Consider the following 13877-nt stretch of genomic DNA (forward strand, 5'->3'; position numbering starts at 1 on the left):
TTTACTAGGGGGTATTTCACTTCGAGAAGGATAGCATAGTACTACGGACTCGGGAAGTGGATAATTTGGGGCGGGTTATAACTTCCGATAGTCTGACTAAATACGTTAAATTTTTATAGTCTCTTCACCGATATTGAAGTAGCTTGCAGTTGAATGCTAAAAACATGTTGCTGCTGCTACAGGAAGACGTCGCTTCACGTTAAGGTTCAACGTTTACAAGCGGAATATACGCTTTTCCATAGGGTTTCATTCATTCAGTTCACAGATTTTTTTTAATGGATGGGGGAAGTGACACATTACAAATACCCCCCGTTTTAAACTCACAAGGCAGTCAAAACCTGTTATGAGTATTTTATTGCTATAATCGTTGTAAAGCTCTACATTAAAGAATGAGAACGGAGTCGACAAAAAAACTTCTTGCTGGGTAGCCATAGCAACCGTACAGTAAACAGGGGACCTGCTGCAGAGACCAGGTGGGGCGAACCGGCGTTAAAGTTTGTTTTCCGCTTTAGAAATGTTCGTCTACAGCTTTTTTTTCCCATATCATACATGTTTCACATTGCTATACCGACCCATGTTATTTTGCTTTAGTTTTAATGAGGGATTTTCAAGTGACTGTAACCAGTTTTGTAAGTGTGGGATACATCGCGGCGGCCGGGAGGTTGCAGTAATTTTGTATGTTTCCAGTTTTTCCATTGTAATCAATGCACACCAAATACTCAAAAGTGCTGATCTCTTGCATGCCAGGACGCTTGGCACTTTGAACTCGATAAGTCGTGTTGAAATGTAGGCTTTGTTTTTTTTAACTTGAACATAAATTCATGTCATCAATAAAAAGAAACGTCGTAGCTCTGTTTATACTGGCGATATATAACCCATGGTTCATGTTTGTTTTTTTTACGTGCTTTAGAGATAGTCGACCTTATACTCGAACATGTACGTTAATCACAGGAGCTGGCTTGGCCACCTGCTCATGATTCCCGATTACGTTTAATTAACAGGAGAGTTTAAAAATATGTGCTGAACAGGTGACGTTTGATGCATTAAACACAAATACAGTTTATGACATCTATAAATATAAATGTGCATTTCCGTGAAGAAGGAATAAGATGTCCAGACCGGTACCTAAAACTAGTCTTTTATCCTTACTAGGTGATGAGTCGGGCACAACCGTGAAGTTCAAAAGACATCAAACGAACCCTGTCTCGAGTCTATACCCACATCTAGCAGAAGAATCAGCGCTAAGTGGGGAAATTTAGAGTTTGATTCAGCACTAATTAAAAAATTGCTTAATGTCTGTAGCTGTTTCCTGGTCCTGATGTATTATTGTATATTGTTGTGGGAATACGGCCTTAATGTTCACAAAGATGGCCATTCCCATGTTATATTCTTAGCATATGCCTTTACCCAGTGCAATTAACCAAGTATTCATGCATAAATACTGTATAAATGCATAAATCCCGAAAATAAATCATTCAGATATACAGTAGGACGGGAAAAAAGTAAAAATAATTATTGCAATAATACCAAAACCGCAAGGCGAATTTGTTCAAATGCAATGGAACTTGTTTTGTTGAATCAAAGCGAAAATAGTTGTAAACATTTTTTTTTTCCTTGCGGTAGCTCTTGAAGATGTCACGCGCACAGGCTGAGAGTGTCATCAAAAACATTATTCGTGAAATCGCTCAAGAATGTGCTGGCAAAGGACAGGCCGTGTCCGAAACACTCGTGGCTTTTATGGTAAGAATTGTGCACGGACAAATCTGGCGGAAATGGAAATCAATAGGAGCAGTACAGGGTAAAAAGCCATTTATTGTGTTTCATAAACATTCTCAAAGTTATGCAGAGCTCTGGAAAAAGTCCAGGATGTTCAACTTTTAATAACTAAAATTGATCTTATTTTTACAGGTATGCCTTTTTTTTGGTATTAAAAACAAAAACTAACACTTGTTATATCAGGTTATGATGCTTTACTAAGTAAAAAGTAAGATAGCAAGAATGCAAACACAGTCACAATTTTTCTAGTTTTTAGACTAGAAGAGGCAGAAAGGCATTACTTCGTTTTTATTGAATGCCACAGTTAAGACATGTGTTGCTTATTTATTAACTGTTTATCTAAAAGCTTTTAAGCAAAGAAAATACAGGTGTATGTTAGAATCCAAACCAGGAATCATATAACGTGAGAAAAGGAGTTAAGCAGAGCCAGCTTTATTTGATCTGCAGAAAGGTAGACTGTACAGTGACAAAGTCCACCATCACACAAACAGTTCTAAAAAATCAAAAGCAGATGTAGCTGCTTAAGTATATCTTATTTGTCACAAAGCTTGTTCAGACTAATCATTCTAACGAATGTTTTTACTATTTGTTATATCTTAAGGAACCCAGTCAAGCATGCAAAGGAACAAGTGATAGGTTTATTCCATGCTGAAAAGAGAAGAAAGAAAACACAACATTTCGGCTGTGGAGCCTTCTTCGGGTGTCAGGCTCCACGGCCGAAACGTTGTGTTTTCTTTCTTCTCTTTCATGCTGACGCAGCTGCCCACCTGAACTAGTCAAGCATGTCCTGTCTGCTACCTCTCAGATACACTTCCTTGTTTTTCTTTTCCTTGTGCTCCCTGTTAGTATGTCTTTCTCGTGCTTATTAGTGTGCTAGTGTTCTGCGAGTTCATGGTTAGGTGTTTGGCCTGGACTGCTCAAGCCTTTCAGTATACATCATGTTTGATCACAAATTCGGAATGAGAATGTGATATAATTATGAAAAGGGGTACTAGATGCATCAGTAGCAACACTGGGAAGATAATAACACTTCTAAATGCACAATATCCAAATTTATTTATACCCCATAAAGGTATAGAAAATAAATGCTGCAAATTTAATTCTCGTTTTCAGTCATCTGGTATTTTCACAAAGCTCAAACGTTTCTAGACACTTCTGGAAACTTCTTGAAGTCAGTCTGTTTGCCCCTGAGTATTAAAAGTGTAGAGGACATAGATGTACAGTAAAAGACTGATTATCATATTGTCATGAGCAAAGCCAGAAAATTGTCAAAAGATCTACATCAAGAGGTCTAAAAATAACTAAACAATCTGTAAAGTATCCAGTTTCGATTGTGGTGCCCATCTTCATGATATTTGAGGCTAATGTGATGGTTGCTGCCCTACCAGGAAGAGAACAAAGCTTCTGCCTATGTCTGTGGTCAGAAAAGTGGTTTGGGAGAATAACTTACATTCAGACACAACAACTGGGAATCATCAAAACGCCCAGGCGTCATCAAGACAGTATTTTGAAGTCTGCCATTTAAGGGTCCGCTCATGAATCTGTGGTACAGTATGTGGCAGAGCTCTAGGACAGCATAAAAAGAAATGAAATGGCCAAACAGAAGCTAGGTAACTCCCAAGTGAAATGGGACCACATGATGTGGTTGGATAAAGTACAAATACAGTTTTTGGACAGTCTCACCAGAACTGCAATTAGCACAGAAAGGTGAAGCTCACGATGACATAAAGAAAAAAAAATGGAACTGTTCAGCTTTTAGGTTGGGTTGCGTATCCTAGTTAGAACTGAGAAACATATGGATTGCCACATTATTGTTACTAATAGGCAGTTACAAGTTAAAAGTACAAAATAAAGGGGGTAAACAATAATTAACATAAATAATTATGAACTCCAAATTATAAAGATGTGCTAGAATTTACCCAAGTGGTTGGTATAGTTAGATGCACTTGAATTCTTTGTTCTCAGGCTCAGCTCTGATGAAAGAGTAATTCATCAGAGGCAATCTGGGATTAACAAATATTTATTAACAATGAAAATAACACAAATTAAACAACGCACAGCACAACGTACAACTTATTCTGTTTACAAACAAGGTGTCTACATCCTGATCACCCAGAAAAACCCAGGACACTAATCAAGTACTCAGAAGTCCGATGTAATGGGTTACAGGCCAAAAAGTTAAACCTGTGTCCTAAATAAAACAGAATACAAAATGGAGCCATCCTATAAATCTGGATGATCCAAAGTGAATGGTAACCTACCTATTCTATAAATCCATATAACTCCCTATTCCATCTCTATCAATAAGAGTTCCCTAAAGTAATAGAATGGCAAGCTCTCTTTGACCAGGTTCAGATATTTAGCTAGAATCTGGTCTTTAGGGTTGATTCAAACAAGGTCCTTTCAAACACTTCTCCTCTTTCCAGCTATTTCTTCTCAGTCTGTTCCTCTCTCTCTGTCTGCTTGTTTGTGTTTTTATCCTGTGCTCTAGTTTCCTCCCAAAGTCAGAAGACATACTGGCAGGCTTCTGTAAATTGCTCCTGGTGTGATTGTGTGTGTTTGTGTCTGTGTGTCTGCCCATCCAGGGTGTATCCTGCTTTACTTCCACTGTTTGCTTGGATCGGCTCTGACTCGCCTGCTGTACTGGATAAAGCAGTTTAGAAGACAGATGGATATATTAAGAGTTAGGCACATTTGTGTTTATTGATTTATTGACATTGTTGCTACATCTCCTGAAGTGTTTATTATTCTTTTAAAGTTTGCATTCTATTACACAGGTAAAAGCTGTTGTTTTGGATCCAAGGAATGAATTTAATGTTGATCGAACTCTTACAAAACAAGATGTACAGAAATTAATCAAGGTAATTTTAACATTTTTGCAACTCAGCATTTCTTAGTAAAGGAGGACTCTATCTTCAAATCATCTCCATAAAATATACTGAATCAAATGTAATCAAAACTGCTAATCCACTTTGATCAGGGTTATGATGAAATAACTGGCACCTCATTTCTATGTCAGTTGAAAGATGAGTTACAGCATAGTAAACACACAGACGTGTTTTATGGTTCAGCAGCTCCATCTAAAGGCCAGTCAAAAAATAGTTTTGAAGATTCATTCATGCATTATTGCACTATTGCTGTTCTTGAAGAAATCTGATATCAGCTGTACATTTAATATTGCCTGTTTTATTCCTTTACTTTGTTGTTTTTCCCAAACCTTTACAGCTTTGCGTGGATAGACTTTTGGATCAAAAAAGCCCATCTCTTGACACAGTCAAAATGCAGGTTTATTTTGACATGAATTACACAACCCGACGTAAGTATTTTCATGTGAGAAACGAATGTTTTCAATTCAATTATGACAAATGAAAATGATTAAGCATTAAATGCTATTTTATTTGTTTAGATTTGGTGCAAATTAATTGAGTTACATACAGCAGTACACCCTCAACATTTTTTGTTTTTCCATCAGTAGAATTACACATAGTATCTGTTTCAGTTTCTTTCATGTACTAAAAACTGTTACCTGTATCCAAGTCCAAAGATTTTAGAAAATAGTAATATTTCAGCAGGAAGATTTTTTTAAATGAAAACGTTCCTCTTTTTAGCTCCTCAGGCCTATTTGTATGGGGTTTTTTTTGCGGCCAGGTGAGTTCCTGGAGGAGAACCAGCGCGTGCTGCAGTCCAGGCTGGCGCCGGTGAGCCGAGAGATCACAGACAGCCGCGCCCGCAGCCGCGAGGAGCTGGAGAGCCTCTACCGCAAGATCGTCAGCTACGTCCTGCTACGCTCGGGCCTGGGCTCTCCCACCGACATCAACACCGTGCGGGAGGCCACAGGTGGGCACCCAGGGCCTGGAGGAGGAACCACACGGCCCACCGGGCCTAATTCATGGGTCTGGGGTGCTGAGGCTTGTTAACTGAAACTCAGGGCGACTTTTGGACTTCTTTGCAAAGGAACCAGAAATTTAGCCAAAAGCCATGAATATGTTCTATTTGCATGATGCAACCTCATTAATGTTCTACATTTTTAAATAAAATATTAATCACTAAACTCTTGGTGGTACATTAAAGGCCACAGGTGCATGCTTTACAGTACAGTTGAAAAAGTTAGAATGTGTGGAAAAAACAACTAAGAATGAAGATAATAAATGCAAATGTGCAGTCAGGTAACAGAAAATATAATAATCTTTTTTCTAAATATTATTTCTTTGTATTTGTTTAGTTTGATATTTTCATTTATATACCACGGGTTAAAAGTGAATTTGGGAAAAGGGATAGAATAGAATAATTTACCTTGTATTTTTGGTAGATTCAGAAAGAGAAGTGCCAGCTGTATTATTTCAACGAATTCTCATGTTGAAATAATAGGCTCGTGCCTGTACAACTCCTACCAGTTTCTGTTTGTGTCTTTGGAGCAGTGAGCATGACCTAATAGTGATGTCTTTTGCAGCTGCCCTGCAGAGTGTGTTCCCTCAGTCTGAGCTGGGCTCTTTCCTGGCTCTCATCAAGCGGGATAAAGAACAGCAGCTGAGTGAGCTCACCATGATTGTCACAGGCATCCGCCTCTTCAACAGGGACAGCGGGAAGGGAGGGGAAGGCATTGAGGACCGTGAGTTCAACTCATAACCAACAGATTTCTCCTTTTAACAAGGAAAATCAGGTTCCCGTTTCGTCAGTAAGGCCAGAGATGCTCTTAAAAGAACTGTGGTTAGCGCACAGGATCGAGCATTTTTTCCTTACTTTAAAGCATATTACAAAGTGTACTCTTTTAAATTAACCCTTTGAATCTTATTGCAAATATGTACAATTATAAAGTGTACTTTTTAAAATTACTGCAAATACTCAAAAGGCCTTCCTCATGCTTATGACTTTTCTTGTTAATGTTTAGTGCCTGCAATCCTAAATGAGGCCATTCCAGCCACCAGCAAGCACATTGAGTCAGAGCTAAAGGCGACGCAGAATCTGGCGTATCAGTACACGGCCATACTGGAGCAGCTGGACCACACAGAGGGTGCAGGGAGCAGTCATAGTGTCCAGCTAGATGTCTTGAAACAGGCCTTATATAATGTTCGACAGCATGAATCATTTTTAAACATCATCCTGGTAAGACGAAACGTTGTTATGTTTCTGAAGTAATAAGTAAGAAAAATGTATTGGATTGCAATGATCCAGCATAATGGGATATAATTCTTTTTTTTATAACTTCAAGAAGTTCAGCTTCCACTGAAATACCATTTGAGGTCATGATTTTCCATTAAGAAAACACCGCTCATACAATTTCATACATTTTCCATACTTGACAGTTTCTGAATGTTTGACATTGTTTCAGAAATAAGAGGAACCACAATGCTCTTCCTCCACCTTTCGTTTTTTTCTCTAGAATGACTATATGTGATATACAGGATGTAAACTTGTTACAGAACAAGCAATGCACTACAACTGTGCAGAAATCTAAGAGAAATAAACAGACAAATACAATCTTAATCACGACACAGGTCTATTGTACCAGGATTCCAGATGATTAAACTTGCTTTACTTTTCTATTAAATTAAATGGGGGTGAATACCTAAATATTATGGTAATATAATAATAAGGGAATATTGACATATATGGAGGGTTTTATATTATATATCTGGACAGATAGACCGAAAGATAAATTTTAGGGAGCTAAAAGCAATATTTGTTGCTTCCTGTTGACAAATTGTATTTTCTCCCTTCATCCTTATGTACTGATTAGAAATATTTTTTTCTTTTTCTGAAATACGTGCTGTACAGGCGTTAAATTCCTGGGGCACTATCTGCTTGGAGTTTGTGTTTTCTCCCCGTGTTTGTGTGGGTTTCCTTCGGGTTTGTCTCGTTTTCTCCCATAGCTCCCAAAACATACTGGTCAATTACTTTGCTTCTGGGAAAACTGGCCCTGGTGTGAGTGTGTGCGCGCCTGTGTTTGTGTACGTGCGTGCCCTGGGATGGGATCCCATCTACAGTAGGTTGTCTTCTGCCTTACATCCATTGCTTGCTGGGATCGTCTCTGGTTTCACAGCATCCCTAAACTGGAAAAAGTGGTTAGAAAATAGAAAAATGTATTATACTATATGTACAGTATTAGCAGTTATGAATATACTGTATCTGTGCATTACATCAGTGATGTCTTCACTCTGCGTTAATCTTTCTAGGCTGACGTGGTGACATGCGCAAAGCAAGTGGAATCTCTGCAGAGACAGCTTGGAGTTCAGATGAATGAGCTGAAATCCACAGTGCGAGCTAAGATTGCTGTTCCCACTGCACAAGTTTATGTAGGTGTCTGTAAAGCGCTGAAGAATTGTTTTAGATTTGTATTATTCTGTTCTTTCAGACTGTGATGGGAAGTAGAATTTTCATCACATGGGATGTGACAGAAGTAGAATTTCTTAAACTACAACAGATCCAAATAGAGATGCTAATAAGAACAGTCAAACATTAAATTTGCAGATAGCATATTCAGAAGCAGATTTCAGATACCACTATCATCACACAGCTCTCCACAAAAGATAATTGTATGTGCAATACAGATGTATTTTTATCTTGTTGTCTTCAATAATAAACCATTATACTGTACTGTTACTATAGCCTGTGCAATTACAGGTGATCTCATATATAACCTTTGTCCTTGGGATTCCTAATTTCACTCAAAAGTTCTTTTGTAAAAGAAATAGAGGTAAGGCTGTGTGTTAGGCCATGAGTTTGACAGCGCTTGCCTGGCTAATTTGCAGTCTGTCCTCTTAAATAATAATTGTTACTGTTTTGTTTTTTTTGGTTTCTGGTTTAATTCAACGCCATTCTGTCTTCTTATTAGCCCCATTTCACAGCCATCTCGAAGTTATGGTCAGGGCTGCAGGACGAGATGGTGCTGTTAAGTGTTCTCAGTAACATGGTGGCCAGCTTGCAGCCCTTCCTGGAGACTCAAGCCCAGCTCCTTCCAGACTCCCTCCTGGCGCCCCTGCTAGAAGGCCTGGAGGTACAGAGTGATGAGCAGAGAATGATCCAGTCTTCAGGTGGGCAGAGGCATTTTGCACACTTCTTCCTAAGTGTTATCCTTCTTCCACAGAATTATCATAAGCTACTGTGAGCCATTATTATAGGTCATGGGGTGCCCTGCAAAAATATTAACACCCCGTTAAAAAAAGGTGGTGTCTGAGCTCTCAGTTATGACACTATCAAACAGGACTTCATATTTAGAATCTGCGCAATCTAGACCAAACTGACAAAAGCTAAAAAATACTGATAGTATGTGAATTCGATTTTTAAAGAAAATTAGAAGATTCTCAGTTTGCATAAGTATTCAGTCCCTTTGCTATGGCAACCCCAAATCAGATGAGCCGCAGAAGAATACTTTGCAAGGTCACTAAATTAAAGTAAGGTGTAATCAAGGTGGTTTAACTTGGCTTCAGGGTAAATGCGTCTATCACTGTAAATTCTCTCAGATATTTAATTTCTAGCCACAATTCATATGATAATATGAAAAATTCACCATGCAGACCAAGAAGATCATATGAAAGTTATTTATCCTTTTGAGTCCAGTGAAGTCCATCATTAAGAAGTAAAATATACATCATACCCCCCAGAGACTGCAAATAGAAAACTGAGCACCCAGGCAAGGAAGAATCACGTTAGGGATAACAATGGGAAGCCATCAATGAGCCTGAAAGATCTGCAAAAACATGTGTCTGGAATGGGCATCACTGGGCATACAATTACAGTGTCACAGTCCCTACACCAATGTGGTCTGCATGCATGAGTTGGAAGCAGAATGCCTCATCTTAAATCTTGTATGAGACATACTGGATATGTGTGCTAGAATGTTTTATGGTGAAAAGGTAAACCTTTTGATCTTGATGTTAAGTGTTAGATCTGATGCAAACCCAAGACAGAACATCACCCTGCACTATCCCAACTGTCAAAGGTGGTGGCAGCAACATGTTATTGGGACGCTTATCATCAGCAGGAACTGGGAAGCTTCTCTGCATTGAGAGAAAAGGGATGGTGAAAGGATAGTCAAATCCTAGAGGAAAAACAGGAATTGACAACTGGGTCAAAAATTCACGATTAAGAAGTACAATTAGTAACCATACAAATTCACAATTACTGAGGAATTACTGAAGAACAACGCCAAAGGCATAATGAGTGGTCAGACGAGAAAAGAATGAATGTCCTTGAGCAGCCCAGTCAAAGACTTGAATAGACCACAAAATGTGTTCTTGTTAGCAGGACAGCACTATAGAGAAACAAACCTGTGGGTGCTTTGAGGTAGATATTAGAGGGAAACTAATTGAGATGAGCGAATACCATTTTACAGTAAAAAGCTAGCTAACACTGCTAAATTTAAATTTAAAATTAATTAGATCACATTCACCTGGTAAATACCTGGCAGATGACAAATGTAGGCAAGTGCGTGTTTTTTTGTACAGGTAGTAAAAATATACAAAATGGAAAATACTGAATTTTAGAAAAAGCTGCTTATGAAAATGACTTGGGTGTTCGTTTATTTATGCATTGCTTACATTTTCCAGACTTTCTTTGCTTTGGGAATGTTGTTAAATAAGGAATTAGCTAGGGAAAGCTAGGGACATAAGTTAATCAGTCATGTGGTTGAAGCCAATACTTTGGCTTCCTTCAAAGAAACAACTGGATGAGATCCTGTGATCAATAAGATACTAACTACCTAGCTGGTCAGATGAACTGATTGGCCTCTCATCTGTAACGTATCTTTTTATGCTGAGGCCTGACAGTTGCAGTCGTTAGCAATCTCCAAAGAACAAAGGCAGGTTTGCCAGGTGGGTCTTGCTGTACAAAGCAGGTTGAGACCTTACCAAAAATACTAAATAGCAGTATTTGCTGGCAAGGGCATTTCCCCCACGTACTGTTGAAAACATGCAACGAGTAAATATCACTTTGTATATCTCTTTGAATGTTTTGATGACTTTCAGCGTCCTTCACATGTAAATATTTTCAGTTTCATCAATACAGTTTAGAATAAAGTAAAGTATTTTAAGAACAATTATATACAAATATGTAATTCATCTTCTAGTCTAGCAATTTTATTGTTAGGTCTAAATACTTTTGCAAGGCACGATATAACAAAACCCGAACAACATGTCTGAATTTTAGAACAAAGCTATAAATGTATGTTCTCTAGTGTTTCTCAATCTGCCAAGATAAAACATTGCAGGCTATTTTTATAAGACTTGTACCATTGCTCAAGGTGGCTGGCCACCTGATCTTCTTTGTGTGAAAACAACACAAGCTGAGAAGCTTGTGAATAATTTCATGCTTAAAAAAGCTTTTAAAGCTTTTATGATTATGGCCCTGCTTGTCATAATTCTTGATAATTAGAATTATTAAAAGCTAGATCTACAAGAACTGTTTTGAACTTTTGTTTTTCTGTAGGAAACCGTATCATTGCTAGTGAGCATAAAAACCAAGACTGGCTTTTTCCTGAGACGACAGCTAACTTTGATAAGCTGCCTCTTCAGTACGGGGGAATTTGTGGCTACACTCTAGTGAAGAAGAACGGTCTCTTGCTGCCAGGTATGTTGACTGAGTTACAGAAACACACAGTTACTGCTATCAGAATCTGGCAAGGCTTCTCCTGTTAAATGACAGAACTTCTCACCTACAGCACATTTTCCCTTCACGGGCAGTATCTGTTGAAGAAGCATGAGGGTGCTGTGGAATATAGGACACACAAACTGCATATGGTGTATAACAGCTGCAGACCATCAGCTTTTCTAACCCTTTTTAAAATGGTTAATTTAAAACAATTTAAAGGCATGAATCTGTTTTTGATTTCAATATTGAATAAGATAGTGAACTTATAAGCCATATATGATTTAAGTGCCGATAGTAATATTATTTGGTCTCTACATCAGGCTAATCCATCTAAATATTAGAAAATATGGAATGTGTATAGAATGTAATCGTGATCTGGTTAAGGTGGAGTATTCACCTCAGCCTGCAGCAAATCACTCTTGACAGAGACATTTTTCAAATAAAAATAAACAATATCATACTGTTACCTTAAAAATCTCCAATTTGTTGTTTTACGTGGACGTGGGTGTAGTTTCTTTTAATTAGTAAAGGCATTTGCCTAACTCTTTTATCCAAAGAGACTTTCATTTGTCCCCCCATACTGCTACATTACAATGGCAGTCTGCTCTGTTATTTATCTCAAATTGCCTCAGAGCCAATTTAGTTATTTTTGGTGTTCTTTACCCCTCTTAAATTAAGAACATAATACAGGTTACTAATGAGAGGAGGCCATCCCATCTAGCCCATTTGGTGGTTAGTCGTCTGAGGATCCTGACATTTCTTGAAAGAAGATGTTACCGACTTCAACAACCTGGATGTGTAGCTTGTTGCAATCTCTAGCAAAAAGATGTGACAAATTCTCAAAATTTAGGAAGAACAAAGGTGTGAAGAGACACTGAACTCTGATTGGTGGTTGCTAAGTACCAATCAGGATAAATAAGACAAATGACGTCCACTTGTATGCCACCATTCTGATCAGTTTTGATTATGCGTTTGTACAGGGGCAAAAAGCTTTATTAGTTTGGTACCACCTCGTGTTAATCATTATCGTGAGGTAAGAAAATGACAGCGATGTGACTCTTCCCAGGTAATCCAGATATTGGAATTTTGAAACACAGGGATAAGTACTACATCTTTAGTTCCACGGAGGCAGCATGTGGATTTGCTGAAGACCCAGAAGGGTATATAGCTCTGGTTGCAGAAAGGGCTAAGCAATCTGCAGAGCTGATACAACTCTTAGAGCTCCATCACCAGTTTTCCTCCGTAACTCCTTATTCAGAGGTGAGCACTGTACTACTATAATAATCATGATGCTTAACTTTTAAGCAATCTAAAATCATTAGCTTGAATATTGAAATAACTTGAACAGCATGCATTCATCTGCAACTCTAGCTTTCTCCTTATTGTATTTTCAGTCTTAAAATCCATTCAATACATAGTAAAATATTGTATTCACATTTACATACATTGTTGTACTGCAGTTGGCTTTTGTATGTGATATCTTAAATCAACCACAGTATTGTTTACCCAGTGTAACCAAGAATTTTTTTTAATTGTGAAACTTGTAAAACACCTTGGATATTAGTTTTAGTCAAATAAATAACAATAATAATATTGAGGCAGTTTTGTTTCTACAGATGAAATCTGGGGAGAAGCTGCTGGTAAAACCAATTACGAAAAGTGAGAGTGGCACCCAGACGGACACCCATTTTGTGGAAACGAACATTGTGAAGTCTTATGAATGGAATGAATGGGAGCTGAGAAGAAAGGCAATCAAGTTGGTCAGTATTCATTTATTTTAACCATGCACGTGCATTGTCTCTGTGTGATACATTGTGTACTGTGAGGTGTAATATAAAAAGATGAATGTTTTTAAATCGTGTCAGATCATTGAATAATTTTAACACAATTCTATAAAACACTTGTATTTTTTTTTCTAGGCCAATTTGCGTACTAAAGTAACCCACTCAATGCAGACGAATCTCAGCCACATGAGAAGGGACAACATTAGCCAGGTGTACCTCCCCAAGCAGGCTGCCTGCCAGACTAAGAGAGATAATGTGACCAATGTACCCAAGCCAAGGGTGTACCTGGCTGGCCTGCGTGGAGGCAATACCAAAACAACACACATGGTCAAAACCAACTTGACAAGAGGAGTGGATGAATAAAATACCGTTTTTGGTGCTATAAAAGTAATCACTCCTGGCATTATTTCAATGATGTTAAAATATTATAACATGTTTTGAACAGAATATAAAAAAATACTTGTTTTATAAATCTATGTACTACATTAGTGTATGTACAATGGACTGGTTTCACAGATCCCTATTAGCACTAGTTCTGGATGAATGGCTTACCTATAGTAACATTAGGTTGTCCAAAATCTGTAATTTTGGACTACCTAATGTTACTATAGGTAAACCATTAAACCAGCTAATCTGGATCAGTGAAACTACTCCTACAAGTATGCAAAATAAAATAAAGGCTAAAGGTATATTTGTTATTTTGCTTGTGCTACATTTAATAATTCAATTCAT

General features: G+C 37.9%; 1 protein-coding gene across 3 annotated transcripts; it reads left to right on the plus strand.

Annotated features, from left to right (window-relative positions):
* The first annotated feature begins 1632 nt into the window (after window positions 1–1632).
* cfap206 (cilia and flagella associated protein 206) lies at window positions 1633–13508 on the plus strand. 3 transcript variants are annotated; one of them, XM_088908806.1, is made up of 12 exons: window positions 1633–1740; window positions 4554–4637; window positions 5002–5092; window positions 5425–5613; window positions 6227–6390; window positions 6661–6879; window positions 7950–8073; window positions 8622–8807; window positions 11200–11340; window positions 12428–12621; window positions 12960–13121; window positions 13281–13508. In XM_088908806.1, exons 1-12 carry the CDS (start codon window positions 1633–1635, stop codon window positions 13506–13508), a joined length of 1890 nt encoding a protein of 629 aa, XP_088764932.1. The 3 variants fall into 3 exon arrangements, with proteins under 3 accessions (XP_088764932.1, XP_088764931.1, XP_088764930.1); XM_088908805.1 differs by having other exon boundaries at window positions 7950–8069; window positions 8609–8807; window positions 12978–13121; XM_088908804.1 differs by having other exon boundaries at window positions 6227–6385; window positions 6665–6879; window positions 7950–8069; window positions 8609–8807; window positions 12978–13121.
* The last annotated feature ends 369 nt before the right edge of the window (window positions 13509–13877 follow it).

This window comes from Atractosteus spatula, chromosome 2, assembly GCF_055471065.1.
Source record: "Atractosteus spatula isolate fAtrSpa1 chromosome 2, fAtrSpa1.hap1, whole genome shotgun sequence".
NCBI classification, from domain to species: domain Eukaryota; kingdom Metazoa; phylum Chordata; class Actinopteri; order Semionotiformes; family Lepisosteidae; genus Atractosteus; species Atractosteus spatula.